This window comes from Sciurus carolinensis, chromosome 1, assembly GCF_902686445.1.
Source record: "Sciurus carolinensis chromosome 1, mSciCar1.2, whole genome shotgun sequence".
NCBI classification, from domain to species: Eukaryota; Metazoa; Chordata; class Mammalia; order Rodentia; family Sciuridae; genus Sciurus; species Sciurus carolinensis.
The window spans coordinates 203296847-203318881 of record NC_062213.1 but is presented as its reverse complement, the minus strand read 5'-3'; the positions used below and the strand labels follow the sequence as shown (position 1 = coordinate 203318881).

The window sequence follows — 22035 nt, the reverse complement described above, 5'->3', positions numbered from 1 at the left end:
AAAAACAAAACAAAAACCCCACAAATGAAGTAAAAAAGAAACCACAGTATAAGGAGAGTACAACCACATGGGTGCACTCACTTCTGCAGATGAAAGCACCTGAGCTGAAAGAAAACACCAGCTTCTTTCCAAGAAGCATCCTACGGGCTGGGGAGATAGCTCAGTTGGTAGAGTGCTCGCCTGGCAAGCACTAAGGCCCTGAGTTCAATCCCCAGCACCGCAAAAAAAAAAAAAAAAAAAAAAGCAGTATCCCACTGTGCATTCATTATCTGTTTTTAAATGACACTTAGGTCTGCACTCTACAAACTAGAACATTTCTGCTACATCATCCAACACAACACATACACCACAAAGCTATAACTGAATGGTACTGAAATTTCTTATAAAGCACAAACCAGGAGGGTAAAAGAAAGGAACTACAGAAAGAAACACTGAATTCTACAGACCTGCCCTGGGGGATGTCAGAAACACAATCTAAACCACCACAGTCACTCAGAAGCTGGTCCTCACACCCTGAGGCACTTGTCATAACAGGTGGCCTTGTCTGGGATGTTCACATATAGACTAAGCCTCACTTAACTTTTAAAAGCCAGTCACACTGAAAATTTAAAACAGAATATAATGACACCTAAAAAATGTTATGACACTCATTTAAAAATTGTTTATATTGGAGAAATATTTTTAAAGGAATAGTTTCATTGTTTAAATATATTAAATAGCAGGCTATTTAATACATTAAACTGCAGGCTAACTAAAGGTAAGGGAGCAGATTTCTTGGACTTGTCTTTTTTCCCCAAACTCTTTTCAGTCAACCAATATTTATTGAACATCTACATTTTACCATCTTTTTAGTCAGACAAGATGTTTAATAGTCACAACATTAATTTGTAGTTACTTCATGAATTTTGTCAGACAACTACAACTGAAGTTTTTCAAAAACTTATCCAGGGAATTTTTTTCCACTGAAATGTTACTTCAGTCAATGTTTAGTATCACTATGGATGTTAATGTCAAGTTGAAGTGCTAAGCACATGATATTCATCAGTGAACAGAATAGACATGGTATCTGTTCCTATGAAATGTAAATCTAGAACGCCAATTAAATATCAACATCATGATTACTGTCATTCTTCAGGGCAGGCCCTGTGCTACTCAATTTGTAGGTTTGACCTTTAGATCTAAAAACAGCCTACCTGGTAAAGTAAGTCTTTATACCCCAACTTCACAGATAAATAAAGCAAAGTTAAAGGGGTTCAGTGTCTTGCCTAAGATCATTAAAGACAGCAACTCATGGAACAGACCATAAGAACCTAGACAACCCGATGTCAAAGTTCATTAGTCCCAGAGTTACATATTCCAACAGACCTCCTCCCCAACCATTGAAAAAAGGCTCCAATATATGATTTACCTATTATTAAAATGAATGTCCATTTCATGAATATGCATATACAGTCTGTGCTCTACAGTCACAATAGCAAAACTGGAATTAAACAACTGTAATATGTAATGCGTGTCTGGTAAGTCATTATGTATACTTGTGAATATGTACCCAAAGAGTACATGTTAATGAAGTCTCTACATGACATTTCCTATGTTCCGTAAGTTTTCATTTTAAAAAGGGAAAAAACAACTTCTTGTTGCTTTTAATCCACTTCTGAGCAGCTAAATTTGGTGAAGGGAGGGCAATTTCCATAAGCAGAACTTAAGCCGAAGATAGCTTCTCTGCAGCCTCTCTTCTGCTGTACTATCAGAGATCACATGAATAAGAACTGACAGGTGGTAATAAAGACCAGAGATCACAAATAAATTTCATGTTTCCCACTCCAGCTGCCCATATTTGGCAAAGAAACATAGATAGGGTATGTCTGGATAACCTGGCCTCCTCGTTCATAGCAGAAATGGAGACACGTCCCCTCCAAGGTGACTAGTGATATGTACTCTTAGTTATTCCACACTCACAACTAGCAGTTAAAATATATGCTCTTTGGGGATATAGAGAGCAACAGCACACTCCTCCATGTAGTATTGCTAACAATGTACTTGGCCAACACTCCACTGGAAACACCACAACATCCTCAATGACCATGTCCTCAACTCTAAGGACTAAACCAAATTCAATCCTAGGGATGATTTTTCCAATTTTAATAAAATGGATCAATTGTTGTCTTAAATGGTATTCAAATGATTACATATTTTTCCTGGAAACTCATTTGGCCTAAGTAACAGCTGAAACCCCCCCCAGTGCATAACTCTAGGAAACCAAAATCATACTTCCTTTTAGTGTAAGAGTTATGGCAACTCAAGAATCCACATAAAATCCCATGCAGAATATTAAAGAAAGAGTTTCAATTACTGATCTATGAATAAAGAATTAGGTAGGAACTACTACAAGGATTTCCTTGGTATTACACTGAGTCAAAATTACTAATCTTGGTGATCTTTGTTAGCATTCTCAGACTCCATGATTATTCCTAGATAGCAAATTATCTCTATTATACTTAAGACTTGAATTTTTTATAAAAATGGAATTGTACTATTTTTAGTAAAAAGTAAGAAATATTTCTTTTATAACAAAGTGAATAAATAACTTTTTCTCCACCAATCCTGTTGAGTATTCTCTTTAAAAAAAAAAAAAAATGACATCAATAATGCCACAAACTGTCTATCCAATTATAATCTTAACCACTGAGAGAAGAAACAATATTTTACACTTCTTCACTCCCCTTTATGGTTGTTCAACAAAGAACACAAGTTTTCAATAAATGTCAGTCAGAGACACTGAGGATGGCCAAAATTGCATTTTGGGACATACTATACTTCTCCTTAATGACGCTGACTCATTCATGAACAAACCTTCCAGGCAACCTAAGTCACACAGTAACCTAGAAAACACAGGAGAGGGCAGTAGAAGAAAGGGCTGAAGAGGTCATACCAAGCTCTTTCAGTTGCAGCTAATGGAGATCCACTCAATCTAGCCCAAGTAAGGAGTTCTTTACTGAAAGGGAGCAACGGAATGATCCAAGAACTCAATGGGTGGAAGCAGCACCCACCTCAGGTGGTCCTCTGCTTTCACAGATCTCCCCTAACTTCTCAGTGTGTCACCTAACATTCAGGCAATTCTTGACTCATCCTTTCAGCCTACACCCCTGCTAACTGCCTCAGTTTTCTGTATCTAAATTCTTTAAAAAGAAGCAACAGTTTGATTAATTTTTTCAAGTCAGGCCACAAAGATCACAGATTGTCACTCCAGATTATTACTGTTTTAAAGAACTAAAGATTTTGCCAACTGTTTTATTATTTATGAGATAGGTGCAGAAACCTACTTTCTTGTTGATCCTTCTTTCTTCCTGCTTCCAATTAAGCACATACTGCCTTCTGCTCTTTTGAGCCTCTGCTTTTGACGACTTGTTCCATAGAAAACTTTGGTTGATGTATTCAAACAAAACCAGATCTCCTGGTTTGGAAATAAGCCAAATCAAATGAGTAATTCCTAAAAGTAAGAAAGCTTTCTAATAGAACACATAATTCGCTTCCCTTGAAAATGCTACCTTTAAATACCTCAGCACAGTTAGAAACGTAATTACTCTGCACCTTCATAGCCTCCACCCTCTCTGAAAGTAAGTGCTATAAATATGCCTAGCAGCCCTGGATGACTGTATTCTGATGCTTAGCATTAATAAGGCAGAGGCCATGGGCCCCACCCAACCAACAAAAGGCCCACATATCCTATTATCTGAACTGAGACATTGTGAACAGTGAAAGCGGAAACTGTTTAAATAGTCTGGCTGGACCAGTAAGTTATAAGCCAGGATAGAAAAGGAGCTGTGTTCTGTCCTACAGACCCAGATTCTAAGGGAATGTAACAGAGCTTAGAAGACAACCCAGGTCTCCACCTAAAATCCTTACCTCGTGTGTAACTAGTGTGTGAAATGTTACCCAGAGTTCAATAGCTTAGCATTACTCTACTGTCATGACAGGTAGAGGGTATCTCCTCATTCCCACTTCAACTCATTAGCTTTTGTTCTCTTAAACACTGTAATTTTATCTTAGAATAATCTTACCATTGTAATACATACCATAAAGAACAATCATCAAATTCTTTTTACAATCCCCTTTCACTCAATAAACCCACAATGGTAAAATGATTAATTCTCATTTCTGGTATAAACAAAGAAACACATTTCACATCTCTCAGTTACAACACACAAACCAAACTTCTGCTTTATAATAGCTAAAAGATAAAATATGTAATTACAACATTTCAAAGCTATTGGATTTTCCTTTCATTTTTCATTGCTTCACTCCCCATGTGACTTGCTATGGGCAAATCCAACTCCAATTCTTTAAAATCTTGCAGAGAAACAAGCATATTTCCTTCTGTTCATCTTTTCCCCTTATTGCTTGGGTGAAGTGAAGGGGGAAAAATCTTGATTATTCTCATAAGAAGTATGCAGAACCAAGGAAAGAAGAAAGTGAAAATAACTAGTTTTTCCAGGAGCAAATATTTCACCATCTCCATTATTCTCACACAGCAATTACAAGTATGTACTAAACAGAATCTCAAACAAAAAGATAAAAATGCAGTGTGTGTAGCAGAAAAAGGTTATACATACTACACCATACTTCCCACTTATCTTTGCAGAGAGCTTTGTATGTATGGTATTAGACCCATAGTGACAACAGAAGCTTCAGCTTTTATTGCTGTTAATACCCCAAGCAATTACTGTATCTCAGCAGGAGTCGCTGCCCAGAACAGAAACTATCACACTGTAATCAGCATTTTGTAAGGAGCACTGTTCAAACATGAAGGCACCTGCTAACATGCAAAAAATTGTACAAAGGAGCTCAGAATCTGAATAGGTAAGAGAAAAAAATCTTTGCAATTTTATTTCACAGCTATGTACTTTACATGGCACACAGGAATTTGGTTTAGTAAAAATCACAAACACAGATAATAAACAAGGACAGAACCAGCAGCCACTACACCAAAATAAAACTCTTCAGGAAACAAGGCAACCTCCTAAAATTTCAGGTGTCATTGCAGTATCTGTGAAAAAAGAAACTTTGTAAGGAAAGATACAATAAAGAGCAAAGATCTCTGAAAATGGTAAAACTTCATCTTGGCAAGAAACTGACTATAAAGCATTTAATTTCCAAGATAAAACTGCAAAGCTGCTTTGCAAAACAGCCGGTGAAGTGGTAAGCAGCCTGCAAAGAATCAATAAATCTTAAAAGTAAATGGCACAGTTTCTCTTCAAAATCAGTAAGCATGTGTTATTGATGTAACTTTTTAACAAGGAAAAAGAAATAACACATACTTGTTTAAACAGCTGAGTAAGAATATACTAACTTGATGCTTGGGTCATTGAAAATGATAAAAAGAAACAAGGGAAATGAGGAGTTCAAGAACTTTTCATATTACATTACTTTTCTTTAGATTGAAATACCAAATGAAATGTGTGTCAGAACACAAATATTGTTGAATTTCAAAGGATTTGGGAAACAGGACACTCCCAGGTACTGATTGATATACATTCTCTACAAACGTAAAGAATCAGGATCTCTCTCTACCTAACAGTAGAGACAGTGGTTCACAACTTTTAAGCAAAAGGATCCCATTCTAAGATCAAAACATTTCAAAAGATTCCCAAATGATACTACTTCCATAGTATTTTCATATATCAGGCCTTTGAAGAAAATATGTTAATACACAGTGATTTTTAACTGCATATTGCTTGTAAGAGTAAATTCTGAAAAATCAGAACAGCATGTTAATATACTTGAAAAAAATTTATAGACATGTCAAGTGCATTTATATACATAAGATTGAGAATGCTTAATTTTCAGATATGTGCAAAAATCTTTCAACATCTAGAGATCCAAAGACCAAAGTGTGGGAACCACCCACCTAAACCCAAGAGATTTTATAACAGGGAAGAGGAGCACAGCTGATGTTCTCAGAGGGCAAATCCCCTGGGAAAGCAGGACAGCAGGCCCACGCCCGACGCAGACTTCCTTCTCACAATCTCCACCTCTGACCCCAAAACCAGGGGCCAGGTACACTCCATGCCCACCAAAATGTCACAGAAATATTTACAGTTTTTCACAAGAAACTAGTTTCTGGCTCATTTGTATTACTCTTCCTACTTGTTAATTCCTAAATTTACCTCAGACTCTCAATAATGGCAAAAGCAAACTACTCCAGAAACTCAAGAGAATCTCTGAAATTGTCAAAACAGCTACTAAAAGAATAAACACTCAGAAATATTGTTTACAATATAAAAATGTGATCACACCAGTATGACAAAATTGAAAAGATTAAACCAGCAACTGCCTTGTTCACTGCTTCCCATCAGGGGTGAGGGCGAAGTGAGAGCCGAGGGGCTGGCCACAGGAGGCTCAGAGCAGAAGGAACGCACAGGAAAGCATGCTTACCAGTTTGAAGTCTTGAATGCTACAGATGAAATACGGTGTGTTTGGCCTCCGACTCTCGATATACACACAGTCTTTAAAAGAAAAAGAGATTTTAAAACAATGGCATTTACCTTTAAGGGAACAAGACAGGGCCCATAAAAGCCACTGCATAACAAAGCACATACCTTCTATAGTACAATTTCTTTTCAAAGGCAATACTAAATTATAAATATCTTTAAGCTAAAAGAAAACTGCCCTTTGGTTCTCTTTGACCACCTTCTTGATAATTTAAAGAACCTGATGTAGTTTCAATGATTTTTTTCAGGGAAAGGGGGATCCCATAGGACTATCCATACCCAGATGAAGAAGTTTAGATAAAAGGAATTACTTGCTCAAGATTACACATCAAGTCAAAATTGCAAATAACTTATTCAGATAGATGTTCTCACATTCACAAATAAAATGACTTTGCCAAGTGCTACTTTATTTTCAATAAAAATTTTGAGGAAATAAATGAAAACTGCAAAGAAAACTATTTGAATATACTATTACAATGACCTTGTCCTCTAAACCACAAAAAAAAACTAATCTCTTGTACATAACTATTAAATATCAACCTAAACATAATTTATTTTCTAATTGTAAAGAAAACCATGGCAGCCAATCAGAGATGGAATAAAGTAAACCAAATTGCATTTTCTTCATGGAAAAAAGAGCACTTTTCTAAACTGCATTTGATATGGCAATGGTTGGATAATTATTTGCTCTCAAACAGCTGGAGTAGAAAAGGTTGTTTTTTAAAATGGTATGTTAAAACTTTAAAAAAAAAAACGCAATAATTTTAAGGAAAGCAGTAATCTATAGAAAGGTAAAATCCCTCCACATTACAACTGACAATCATCATAAAGCTTAGGACAAGAAAATGTACAGATTATTTACCGAGAAGGAAAGGTACATAAGTCAACCAAGCCTCCCAGGGAGATGCCCACAAGGCCATGATGAAATGCCATTTGTTTTATCCTTTCTCCTGACCCTTCAGAATGAGTTTGTCTCAGGAGTTCTTGACAACACAGGCAAATTCCTCTACTGCCTCACTCTTCACACGTTAAGAGCCAAAATGAGAAAGGAGCAGCCATCTGGAATCATCCCTCTTCCAATGGAGAGTTCAGGCCACCAGGAACTCCAGCAAACCCACAAAGATTTAGATGATGAAGAAAACCCTCACTATAGAACACATCTTTCCAGGAAACTATGTGCAGGACTTCAGGATCTCTGTACCCAAAAGTCATTCAAAAGAAGAAGAGAAGAGATCTGAATGTCAACTATTTTAGGCATCCAGAATTCCCCAACTGATTTCTCTCCTTGGATGCAGACTCAACAGATTCAATCCCTGAGTCCACGCACAACAGCAGCTCAGAAATGAGTTACTGACTAAATTTTCTATCTTAATCTGGGTCCCAGATGCTAAGGAAACAAACAACCAAACAAAAACTCCTCCACTTAACAAGTTAGAGGCCTCTTCCCACTAGGGTAAACTTTGTCTTCACAGCCCTAACATGGTATTCAAGTAAAAACAGAATTTCCCAGATAAAAACTGTAGCTCCAACTTACATGACATTGGGATGACCCAAGCTCTTCGTATCTGTGCCCTGGCTCCTCTTGTACACACTCCCAGCATTTCAAATCTCTGGGTATCAGTAATACTCATCTTATTCAACTTGAACACAGACCACAGTCTACAATGTCCTCTTCTTCCAATCACTTCCTATAGAAAGCTGTATTTTTCCATTTCATGACAGAAAGTCATCCTAGCCCAGCTACTCTTCACTGGTTGCAAAATGAACAGGTCACTTCCGAACTAATGACTTTTTACCTCTTAAGGGTCAAGTGACAAAAATAATTCAATGCTTTCAATGACTTGGTCCTATGCCAACGCAATTCCTCTTCCCCTGGGCTGCATTCTCCAAAAGAAACATCAACTCCTATATCCCATCTGTGCCAAACTGCTTTCATCCTTCATTCCACCAGCTTCTGATCACACCAATCTTATAATTAATTATAAATTAGATAGCATAAATTCTCATGGTTCTTATGCAAAGAAATAACAACACCTCCCTTTCTATATATAACATTAACAATTCTCATTCCCTGTTTTTTTTTTCAGTTATTTGTCCACTGTAATATGAACAGTGAAGGGCATATAACTCTGATCTCAATCTTACAGGATCCGAGAACTCATGTGTACATTCCCTCTACCCACCAAGAAGCCATTTCTGGTATTAGTGTGAGTAAAGTAAGACAGGACTGAATTAAGGAACAGATGCTTAAACACGCAGTATTAGGTACATCTTTGTCATTATTTTACACAGAGAAAAGTTTTACATGTTTTTCATAATCAAGAATCATTTTGGGGGGCTAGGGTTATGGCTCAGTGGTAGAGCGCTTGCCCAGCATGTGTGAGGTACTGGGTTCAATTCTCAGCATCACATAAAAATGAATAAATAAATAAAGGTATTGTGTCCATCTACAACTAAAAAAAATTTTTTTTTAAAAAGAATCATTTTTACTCTTATTTTCCCTCTTATTGTGAGACATAAAGCAGCTAAGCTATACTCTTTAACTTCTTACTACAAATTGACATTCAGGGAAATGATTACCTGTAAATATACCAGGGGATAATTCTGTTAAGAGAAGGAAGGAAAGGAACCTGCTGGCCTGTCAAGGGCAGCCCTTGACATCTGCTTGCTAAACTCTTCTCTGCAGTCTTGCACGCTGGCCTGAGGATGCTGCCAAGAGGAACAAGGTAGGGGAAGGGCAGATCCTCAAGCCTGGCCTATGGAACGATCACAATGACTTATTAATGTCTTATTCCTAGATTTAAAAAAAAGCTATCTCTTCTTGTTTAAAAATTACCATGGCAACCTAAATGATTCAAACTGATTTCATGAGATCTCAATATACAATCTGCAAAAACTGGCTATTTCAAATCATCTCTATCAGTACTTTGAAACACATTCCAAAAAGTCAGATAAGCTCATTACAAAATTAAATGACAAAACCTAGACTTTATTTGATATAAATAGTACTAAACCACAAAAAAAAAAAAATCAGAGGTGATATGAACCAAAATTTTTTAAGCCAAGTCAACATACCATAGGAGGTTGGGGAAAGGGGGCTGCATTGTTTTGACCCAATTTCTTTCATTCACTTTATAAATGAAAATACGAAATTAATGGAGAGTCATATTTTTCTTTACCACCTTCCTACAAAAATTAGGGTGATCACTGTGTGGTGGCACTTACCTATAAGTGACCCAGTGACTCTGGAGGCCTAGGCTAGAGGGTCTCAAGTTCAAAGCCAGGCTCAGCAATTTAGTGAGACCCTGTCTAAAAATTAAAAATACAAAGGGCTGGGAATGTGGCTCAGTGATATAGAGGCCCTGAGGTTCAATCCCTATTTCAATACTGCTAGAGGGCTGGCAGAGTGATCCTACTAAAGGAGACTATTTTTCTTCCTTTCTTCTTCTTCTTTTTTTTTTTTTTCTAATTTGGTACTAGGGATTAAACCCCCAGGGACACTTTTACCACTGAACTATATCCCCAGCCCTTTTAAATTTTTATTTTGACACAGGATCTTGCTAAGTTGCTTAGGGTCACACTAAATTGCCGAGTCTGGTCTTGAACTTACAATCCTCCTACTTTGGTCTCCCCAGATAATTATAGGTAATTATAGGAGTGCACCACCAAGCTCAGTTTTAAAGAGCATACTTTCTAAGAAACAATTTGAAATTCAAGTCTCACCCCCTCAAAAAAAAAAAAAAAAAAATATATATATATATACATACTTTTTTTCTTAATGTTTTTCTTAATGTTATTCTGAACAAGGTAATTAAATTAAGGCCAAACAGTGATTAGAAGTATTCCCCATTTGTCTCATTAATCTCATTTATATTGTATATAAATGTTTGGAGTTATCACAAAAATTAAGTGGTTTATTTCATAGGGAAAGACAGCCTATGTTGATAGCAATGTTAAAATCTCAGTTGGAATGTGCACCCAGTCATCTCCTAAAGCCAAAATGATTTGGCAATATTCTCATGCAACTTAGGACTGCATGGATCATCAAAAGTTGGCTATAAAGTTGGTATTAATCAGTTGGGCCAATGACCTTCAACCTGACATTCTGAAATAAGTGAGCAAGCTGATGCAACCTACTAAATGCATGATGTACATTTTCAAAATTACCCACAGATTGAGCTGTGGGAAAATATACATTTTTTTAAAAATCTTTAAAAAATGATTGAAGGGCTGGGGCTGTAGCTGAGTGGCGGAGCACTTGCCTAGCATGTGTGAGGCACTGGGTTCGATCCTCTGCAACACATTAAAAAAGAACAAATAAAATAAAGGCATGCTGTCCATCTACAACTACAAAAAAAGGGTTTTTTTTTAAATGATTGAAATAGGTCATAAAAAAATAAATGAGACTATTTCTATCAACATCAATATTCCAAACATCATATCGTAACTAATTTTTCTTTTTACTGAGGATACCTGGAAATGAAACTATGGGTCTTTGTGGAGATCTATTCTCTTAACACCAGCTTTGTACATAAATGAATCATATGATTAAGACATCTCAAATCCTTATGAACATGGACAATAAAATCCATGATTTGTGGAATGACACTGAACAGGGGTGTTTCTGGTCATTTATCACAACTGTTACATAGTTTTTTGTCCGAGAATCTCTTGTGCCATCTGCAAACAACAGAGCATTCACTCACTATGCTGGGGCAGGAAGTCAGCCAAAACTTGAAGGCAAATTCTCAAGGCAAGTCTACTTTTTCAAACCCAAGCAAATCAGCAGGTTTATTTATGTAAATAGAGCAACAGCACATTCCTCTAGAGGGTAAAACTCACAGCCTGAAACATTGGGCAATTGGTCATCATGAAACAGAGAACCTGTCAGCCTCCTTCCTGAGAGCCTCCTCCCCAGGCAGTGTGAACACTTACTTTACCCCCAAATTTAGTAAGCAGGTCTGTGGCCCCAGAATTGAAGTTGTGGTCATAATACACAGGCAATGCTCAACCACGGCTCTGTCCAATCAAGAAATCTCCTCTCCATCAGTGTATTTCCACCTATTAATTTTTAAAATATTGTCTTGTTCCCTTTACAAACCATGACAGTGCGACTTGAACAGAACTTCCAGTAGAAAACCTCTGCTCATAAAAAGCACATATCAACAAAGTCTCTCTCCCAGAAATTCCCCAGAGACACGGTAGGAGGTCCTGCAGTGTGAATAGGGGAAGTTGACAGGTTAAATAAACTAACTAAAAGGAATTTTGTTCAAATTTCCACATTTCTTTTCTAAAGAAGAGCATTGCTCTGCTCTTCTTTCTATTTCTCTTACATATAATTCCTGCATCTTTGGTGCTCAGAACCATTCAACTAGGTAACAGTAGGTTGGTCTTATTTTGCAGAATGAAAGTTCACACATATATACAGTCTCCAAAACAGAAACAGGGTAGACATATATTTCTGCACATGTGGATGATGGAAACAATGAAGTTCTGATGCCCAAATCCCAATCTTGAGGCACTGCCATACAACACGGCCTCTGACCATGGCCTCCTGGCTCCACTCTCCCTTTCAGCACAACAGTCCAACCCAGCACCACTCATCACCTCTGTAACCAACAGCATATTGTATTCTACATAATAAACACAAAAAACATATGAGGATGAATGAATGAAGATGTGAAGACAGAAGCTGACTGGGATCCTAAAATGCTGCCATATTCACAGCAATATGGAAAAAGGAATGCTGTTTTCTAATATCTAAGCAATAACTCGACTAGAGGGAGGCTCACTTCTAGTTTCTGCTAGATAGTAAGAAGCTAAGTGTCTGGTGACAGTGGACAACTCAAAAGAGAAAAGGAAACAAGCATGAGGAGAACAGGACCTCAGCAAGGAACACCTTCCCAGCTACTGCCACTAAACTTGTTTTGCCTCTTATCAACTGTCACCAAAATTGGCTGTATCATCTTGAAGATGATAAACTCACTGGGAAAAAAAATCTCAGGTAACATATGTCACTAGCCCCTTCCTTTTTCAACATCATGAAAATTCAGCCCCATACACTAAAATATCGATGATTTTTAAATAGGGTTACAAGGCTTATTTGGGCTTTTGTCTAAACACAGAACATCACATGCTTCTAGGGAGTGTTTATCTGTCTTTATCCTCAGTGTTAGCAGGTAAAATTAAATCAAGAGAAAAAAAAAGTAGGACAGGAAGGATAGGAAAACAGGTTAAATAAACTAACTAAAAGGAATTTTGTTCAAATTTCCACATTTCTTTTCTAAAGCAAGGAAAACTTTCAATGCATCAAAGCTTTTAAAAAAAAAAAAAAAAAACTCATTATCTCCCTGGCTTTAAGAAGTGAATGTTTTGATATAACTGCTATAGTATGTCCCTTTCCCAGTCAATCATGTTACATGGGCTTAACTCAATAAAACAGGGCACAGCAAGATCACCCTGCCAGCAGCAGAATACTTAGTTATACTGATGTACTCAATTATTAGCATAATTTTACATCCACAGTACCCAAGCAAAGAACATTTTAAGCACCCTCATCTCTATAATTTATTAAGAAAATGTTACTTTAAAAGCCCCTTCTTATAGCTGGGTAAGGTGGCATGTGTCAGTCAGCTATTCAGAAGGCTGAGGCAGGAAAATTCCAAATGTAAGGCTAGCCTGGGAATAGTAAGACCTCTATCTCAAAAAAAAAAAAAAAAAAAAAAAAATCTCCCTATAATGCATATTTAAAGTCCTACCTACTATGATCCCCAGGACCACAAAAATTTTAAAAATAATAAAGCCCTACAATGAAAATGATTCTAACCCAGTTTAACATCCAAACCCCAGTTGAGTGATGTGGATCTCTCTCTTAACTTGTGTTTATGTAGTGTTTATGCCAAATGAAAATACACTGCAGATAATCTGAGGGGAAACGTGTATTTTGAAAATTGATGATGAGACTGAGGTCTTATACATAGCTCAATGGCAGAAAGCTTGCCTGGCATAAGTAAGGCCCTCAATTTGAGCACCAGCACACGATAAAAAATAAAAATAAGCCAGGCTCGGTGGCGCACACCTATACTCCCAGGAGCTAGGGAGGCTGAGGAAGGAGGATCACAAGTTCAAAGACAGTCTTGGCAACTCAGCAAGGTACTAAGAAATTCAGTGAGATTCTGTCTCTTAAAAAAGATTTTAAAAGGGCTGGGGATGTGGCTCAGTGGCTAAGCACCCCTGGGTGCAATGCCCAGTACCAAAATATATAAATAAAAATTTTTTAAAATTAAAGAGGTGATGGTCATCTACCTATGGAAGTAAAGTGTTCATGGCATTAGACACCGTCTCCTCTTTTGTGGCCCAACATACCTTCCTTAAAATGCCGGAAATGACTCTACCAAATCAGTGACTCCTGTGCAAAAGTAATTTTTTTTTTCTTTTAAACTCTGCTATAAAATCCCTATTAAGTAAAGGGTAATTACTAATGGAAATGTTAACACATCTTTCACTCAAAGATTAAAAGTGGAACATGGCTGACATCATGTACATTTAAGAACACAATGCAGAACACAAAGTCCAGTATCACAGGAAAAAAAAAAATCATCAGTGACAGGTAGGCTGTTGTGAAGATTCTTCTCTCCCCATATGGCTGACAACAAACAAATTGCTCATCTGATCTGGTGTCACATCCTGCAGGGCAGATTTCAAGCAACACTGCTGGCTCTGTTTTAGAAAACAACACACTGGGAACCTGGACTTCACAATAAATGCTTCAAATCACTTTGCAGTGCTCACTGGAAATACACATGAGAATTCACAAAGCCTGGGATATAATTCTTATTTGGCAAATGATTTTATCATAAACTGGTATCATAATGAATCCATTTTCTGTACAGATTTTCTGCTACTGTTTAATGAACTGTCAGTATAATTTAGATTTCAACTATTTAAACTCATTCAAGCCTAGTCCTGATCGTACAGTAAATGGAACATAGTTCTATTCAACAAAATTAATGACAGTTAATTGTAGTCTCCAGTTCTCAATTTTGTAAAAGCAACTGTTCCACAGTTCAAGCATCAAAATTTCCCATACCAATTATTTTTCTGTACTTTATAAGCATCCACATATCATGATGCCTTTCTTATAACACTAATGTTCAGTAAATATTCCCTTCCATTCAAATACTTACCTTCAACTTTCCACAAGAGTTAGAACAACTTAAATATAATCGCAGTGGATAAATAAAAGTTTCACTGTCAGATTGCCAGATAGATGCTCTAATACTATGAATTTTTTAAAGTTATCAAAATTGAAAATCCAAATTTTCTTTCTTCTTTAGTACTTACTATTGGATGTTTTTCTTATACATTCCAAATCAGTCATAATGTCTACATGAAACAAATGAAATTTATTATGAAGTAGACTAAATATACCATATTTGGATCTGGACATATGAAGCACATGGCAAATATTAATATATACTGAACTCAATTGCTTCTGAGACCGACAGTCTACTTAAAAGAAATTTCCTTCTGTGTTTTATTTAGCAGGCAACACAATGCTATGAGTGACTTTTCTTCTTATGTGATTAGTCTTTCACCTCAGCATCCATCCAGTTGTGTAAGAGATGTTTCAAGGAGAAAAGGGCATAAGAAGAAGCACCTTGAAAGAAACTTACCAAACGAACATTTAACGACCCTGAATTTGTTGCCCCAAAATATTCTATAACCCTTATGGTTATAGAAACCACAAGGGTTATAGAATATCAGGTCATAGTTCGTGTTCTCTCTCTCTCTCTCTCACACACTCACACACACACACACACACACACACACACACACACAAAGGCGGCAGCGGGTGGGGGGCACAGATACCTTACCCTGCCCTTCTTCAGTTGGCTTTGCGTCTCTCCTTCCAGCCCAGCAGTCCTGCCCTGCCAGGCCCTTCCTCCAGTGGCTGTTCCTACCAGAGGTACTCTCCCTCTGCCACATCACAGATAATTCTGGTCAAAATCCAGGACCCAAGTCAAGGTTTCCATGGCCCTTCTGATCTTCCCAATGCCACCAAATTATAGTCTGTCCTGTTCAGCTGGCATTTTGCCTTCTAACTGCCTGTTACTTACACATGACTTTATTTGAACAAGTGTAATTTCTCCCCATAAAATGAAGGATCAAGAGTGAGGATCCAATTTTTGTATCTTGTCCTACCACACTTTAAAAAAAAAAAAAAAAAACCTTCCACAATCAAGAGAACACTGTGTACTTATTTATTGGACAAAAATGCTAATAGCATAGTTGACATTTAAAATTTCACTGGCTTTCCCAAAGTCTATTAGTTTCAGTGAGTGTCAAGTTTAATCATTTGCTTTTTAATTAATATAAACTTCTAGGGTAAATGAAACCTGTTCCCCAACTATCAAATTCCATTTACACCTTTCTTCTTTCCTTTACATCATTGTTGCTTTGCTTTGGGGTTTTGTTACTGTAGTTACTAATGTTTGTTTGGTTTTTTTTTTTAATGAAATACAAGAGTAAAGGTGATTTTATTTTTCTTTGAGTACTGGAGATCAAACTTAGGGCCTTTGAACAAGCTCTTAGCAAGGGCACTACCAATGAGCTACATCCTCAGCCCCAAAACTAAAGGTATTTAAAGAATAATTTAAAATACCTAGTCACCTTCCCATGCCTGAATAAACATTGAGACCTTGAATTTTCATTAAATATCTTCAGCCTACCATAAATTACACATGTCATATCACAGCTATTCTACAGGTTTTTGGAAAAAATATAATTCCACCTACACGATGATTTCCATTATCTATCTCCTTAGGAGTCTACGTGGAGCAATTCTGCTTTATAACATAGACATCATTATTAGCATAACAAGCATGGGTGACAACTATCCTGTCTGGGGTTCCACCATCCACCTGTTATTTTTACAATCAAAATTAGCATAGATTTGAGTAAGGTTGTAGTATTTAAAGTATCTAAATGCTTTTTGATTCCTAAAAGGAGATGGGAGATTTCATTTACTGTTTCAGCCATAGGAAACTCTGCTGTTTTCCATATGAAACTGTATTCAACACACTTCAACAAGGAAGTGCAGCTGCTCTGGGCCAACATCACCCTTCATGAGAATTTTGCATCAGCACGCTCCTTTTGTAATTTGTACATTGGAAAAATCATATTTTGAACATCTGCTGAGACAAAATGAATCTGAACTTCAGGGGGAAAAAAGTAAGACTTCTCCATTTCAAAAGTGGTAACAATCTGTTCATATCAAGATTAAAATAAAAAACCGCAAATATAAAATATACTACAAGGAAAAGAATCATAAATTCATAAAACATTCAAACACAATATTACTGGGGACCACCAATGTGCCACTAAGGGCTGGAAATACAGAGATGAACAAATATATTGCCCTTCTCTGGACAAGTTCAATCTAAGAACTAAATATGAAAAAAATAACTATGTCTTCAATAATTTTAGTTGTACTTGTTTTTTAGTATCTGTAACAGAGACTGTTAAAAAAAGTTCAAGATTGCCTCCCTGCTTCCCCCTCTTCATTAACAAAAGAACATCTGGTTGCTTAGCTGGGTACATGGCCCCTTCAGAAAGAAGACATTTCTCAACTGGTTTAGTCATGTGGTTAAGTTCTGCCCATGGAATACAAGCAGATCTGTACTACTTCAACTTCTAGAAATAGAATCTCAGGAAACCCTGCTCTTCCTACCATTCCTGGGAGCAAACATATAGGCTGGAGGTAGAGCAAGGTTCTGATGGAGTCTGAGACAAGGAGGAAGGAAGCCACATACAATGAACTAAAAAAAGGCTTAACCTGTAGCTAAAGAACCAGGCCAAGAATCCACATCTACTTATCCACAATTCAACATTTTGGGATGCAATACTCAATATTTTTACTTTTTTTTTTTTTTTAAAATAGGGAAAAATAGGGCTGGGGTTGTAGCTGGTAGAGTGTTTACCTAACATGTGTGAGGCACTGGGTTTGATTCTCAGCACCACATATAAATAAATAAAATAAAGGTCCATCAACAACTACAAAAATTTTTTTTTTTTAAAAAATAGGGCAAAATATTTAAACTATGTTCATGAATAACATCCAGAACACTAATTTTGGAAAAATACCCCACAATCCCCCAGTACTGGGGGCTGAGCATAGCAACACCCTATCACTGAGCTACATCCCCAATCCTTTTTAAATTTTAATTTAAGACAGGGGTCTCCTAAGTTGTCTAGGCTGACCTTGAACTTTCCATCCTCCTGCCTTTACCTCCCAAGTAGTTAGGATTACAAGTATGTGCCACTAAGCCCCACCTGGGGTCTTTAAAACAGGGACAGCTAATAAGCCAGGTGTACCGGCACATATCTGTCATCCAAGTGACTTGGGAGGCTAAGGAAGGAGGATACCAAGTTCGAGGCAGGCCTCAGCAACTTGGTAAAACCCTATCTAAAAAATTAAAAGGGTTGGGGATGCAGTTCAGCAGGAAAGGACTTGTGGGTTCAAGGCCCATTACCTCACCCCCCCCCCCAAAAAAAAGAAAGCTAGGAACAGGTGACCTTAGAAAGTATTCTTTAAAAACATAACACATAGTACACATCCATAATCCCAATGACTTGGGAGGCTGAGGTAGGATAATCACAAGTTCAAGGTTGGCCTGGGCAATTTAACAAGATCCTACCTCAAAATAAAAAAATAAAAAGTACTGGGGATGTAGCTCAGTGGTAAAGTGCCCTGGGTTTAATCCCTAGTATACACATACACACACACACACACACACACACACACACACACACAAAGAACTTTCTGCATGGATTAAGAATCATCCCCTAGAGGCAGACTGAAGTGAGTTCACAGCTGGCTCCCTGAAGCCATTACTTACAGGTGAGTCTCAGCCCTGCTGGATTCTACAACACGGTTTTGCACAGAGCAGTAAGAGAAGGCAAACTGGCTGGGAGAGGTGACTGGCACAGATTAACTGGCACCACTTGTCTCCCTCTTTATTTTTCTACTTCCGTATGGATTTGATTTCAGAACTTCAGAGGGAACTCATGACTATTCCTTCCAGAAAAACACAGGGACTCCTGATAACCACCTTTTCTGGACTGTTAAAACACCTCTAAGAGTTCAAGGTAACTATAGTCACAGCTACTCAGGAGTTCACAGATGGCTCACCTGAACCTAGGAGTTCTAGGCCAGTATAGGTAACAGAGCAAGACCCTATTTCTTTTTTCTTACTTTTCTTTTCTTTTTTTTTTTTTTAAAGAGTTTTAAATGCACAAAGACAATATGCTGAAATATTTATCACAATGAGAAAAACAAATTTGCAATACATGTACTTCTTAATTGGTTTATTAAATAACAAGATTTATAAGGGATTATTCCCTAATAACCTCCCTAACTTCAAAGCAGTGAAGAATATGATCATCATTTTGAGGTGTTTTTCCTCTATGTGATGTGATATACCTGCCTCAGGTGACACCAGTATCACTGTGGTTACTGCCTGCCTTCATAATTAAATGGAATGCTAAATGTCACTTGAAAATTAATCAATTAATGAAAAATACAATTTTTTCTCCAGTTCACAGTTCCCTATTCATACTTTCTTTGATTGGTCACATATACTAGGTTATGAATCCCTAAGCATTAATGGTATGCAAAGTAGCATACCATTTATGGCATGGCAATAAAGTCAGGACACGCTGAGAAGCATATTATAAAGCCACAAATAGCATAACTCACATATGTTCACTAAGAAAAGTGACTATACAACAGATGTCAACAGTGGCATCCGTTTATCTGAATTTTAACTTTTACTTTTGCTAATCTGAATTGTTCAGTTTTCTTTCTTGAAAATGCATTATTTGTTCACTAAAAGGAAAATTACAGGAAGGGAAATGGAGGGGGCATATAAAAAGAGAAGGCCTATAACCAAATATTATAAATGAACCTCTAAAGTAAGAATTTTTTTTTAAAAATGCAGTGCATGAATTCAAGGGAGAGAACTGAAAAATGCAGAGTCTCTAATTATTACAAGTTACAAAACAATACTGAAAGAGCAACTGGAAATCCATATGTCCATGTATCAAGCATCTTAATCTCAGTCCTAACAGCTGGGAAATAACAGAAGTTAAATATGTGACAAAAACGATGGTCTCTACAAATAACCAGCCTGGCACCAATCCTGACCGGAATATCAAGAACAATTTTTTTAAAAGACTGTACTCCATGCCACCAATATCTATTTTTTGGATAGTTGCTAAAGACATCAAAATCATTCTAATTCACAGGCCTGAAAAGACCAGAATCTTTCTTCTTCAAAATGCCGTCCAGTTAGAACAAAGAACAAACAGGAAATCAGGTTGCCATTGTCTATCCTAAAAGGTGAGATATAAAACTCCTTTTAAGGAAAAAAATCATAATCTCAAGTCTGAGTGTTGCTAGAATAATTCTCAAATGCAAACTTCAAAACCTTAAGTGCATTTTTACACTATGGAAGAGTTGATAATTAAACCACCATTTTTCAGCTAAACTGTTACTGATGATATACAAATACAACACACCAAGTGAGACCTTTTTGTGACAATTCCCTTCCCTGTACCAAAGAAGAAAAATTACAATTATACACAGTATTAACATTCCCACAACAATGAAACTGTATAATGCCTATGTTTTATAATACCAACACAATGGGATGCCAGGTCAAGTGAGGTATGAAAACTAAGTATCATCTAGTAACAACAATACCTTGCCTGAGAGTCAACAGCTATGCATAGCTTTTACCAACAGAGGACAAACTAAAATGTTAATGTAAAAATTGAGAACGAAATGCAACATACTTAAATATTTTAAATCTGTATTATAAACTCACTCCATTTACCTTTAATAGTCAAAATCAATCCTCCCTCTTTTTTTTTTATTGTTAACCATCTCTATTGATCAGTCTGAAGTGAGATACTATCACGCCATCTGTCAAACACCAGCGTATGCCCAGCGCACAAAGAAAGCCTGAACAATGCCTGCAGACTTCAAAGGGATAGAAAACAACTATATCTTAGCCTTTTACAGCAAAAATTCCACATTCTACACATTACAGTATCACACTAGACATTACTGAAAAAGGCATTCCCTTGGAAAGGCAGCTGAATGGGAAAACTTACAGATATAAGGAAAAAAATTAATTTAGGGGTTAAATGAGTGAACAAAATGTGGAATATCCTTTACATGTAACATGCACTATTGCTGTCTCATTAGCTTGAGCCCGTTTTTAAAAGTGAAATAATGAAAAAAGATGTACAGAGGCAGGACAGTTAATGCATACATACTGATAGTTATTATATATGAATTTAATAGACCTGTTAAAAGTGACTTTAAGAAGTCAAGTAGCTAATTTACCTCCTTCCATCTACTTTCTGGCACTTAACATACCCATTACAAAATCTATACTAACACAAACATGGGTAAGCAAAGAAACAGAAACACATACATGTATTTACTTTGTCTAGTATTTAAGGTTTTTTAATATCTTCAAAGCAAAAATTCATGCACATAATCACCTATGGTTCTGGGTTGAAATGTTTTTTCAAGAGATATCACTCTTATCCACACATCTGTTACCTAATTGAACAAGGCTAATATACTGCTCCATTTTTGAATTCAGAGACAACATTTTTTAATTTTGGAAAGTCTAATTTTCTCAGCTGGGGGAGCTGACAGAAAAAAGGAAGATAATATCTGGAAAGATGTCAAACACATGGGTCAATATCAAACACAACCCAATTTCTGTCAAGAACAGAGTCAAATTCCTGCATTTCAATTTGAATTATGTTATCCAACTCAAATGCCACCATGCCACTTTAAACCAAAATTGTTTCCTTTTAAAAAGAGCTTTTTCACAAAACTGATAGTATATAACAGATTAAACAACTTTTTTAGCAATTTCCTCAGCTACTACAAAGCAAGGCATCAATGTATGATTATAATAAAGGGAACATTTAACAATTAATTGAGCCAGCAAAAACTAACCCTCCAGAGCTTAGGAGTTCAAACGCTTGCTCACTAAGCAAAAGGGCAGAGGATTTGAACATAACTGTAGGAAATCTCAGTCCAATTATATTCTAGGTAAACATAAATCTCATTCCACAGTGATTGGGACTCTATTCGTCACACTTCACTGGGCTGATTTTAGCATCCAGCTTGGAGATTCAAACAAAAGAACCGCCTGCTCCCTCTGTGGTCTCTCCCTGTGCTTGTGTATTAATCACACACCTCCAGGTTCCAAGCTGAACAGAGAAGGTCTCCCAAAGGTCGTAAGTTTTACAACAGAAGTATCATATTGTTGTGAGCTAGTATCTTCTCTGAAGACACTCATGATTTGTCAAGGCTGCAATGGTTACAACATAACTAATTTACTTTCTTTCATTTAGTTTCTGTTCAGATTCTAAGTAGAGGATATATATATTTATACTCTTTCATAAAGAATACAGAAATGAACACAAAAGATTTCCAAGAGGCATCCTTTGGAAT

At 36.7% G+C, this 22035-nt stretch overlaps 1 protein-coding gene across 1 annotated transcript in view; it reads right to left on the bottom strand.

The window, feature by feature from the left end:
- Nucleotides 1–22035, bottom strand: part of Rere (arginine-glutamic acid dipeptide repeats) — a 315130-nt gene that overhangs the window by 231866 nt on the left and 61229 nt on the right. Inside the window, 1 exon segment of the mRNA XM_047522366.1 lies at nt 6436–6506. Within this exon segment, the coding sequence (XP_047378322.1) occupies nt 6436–6506 (71 nt within the window).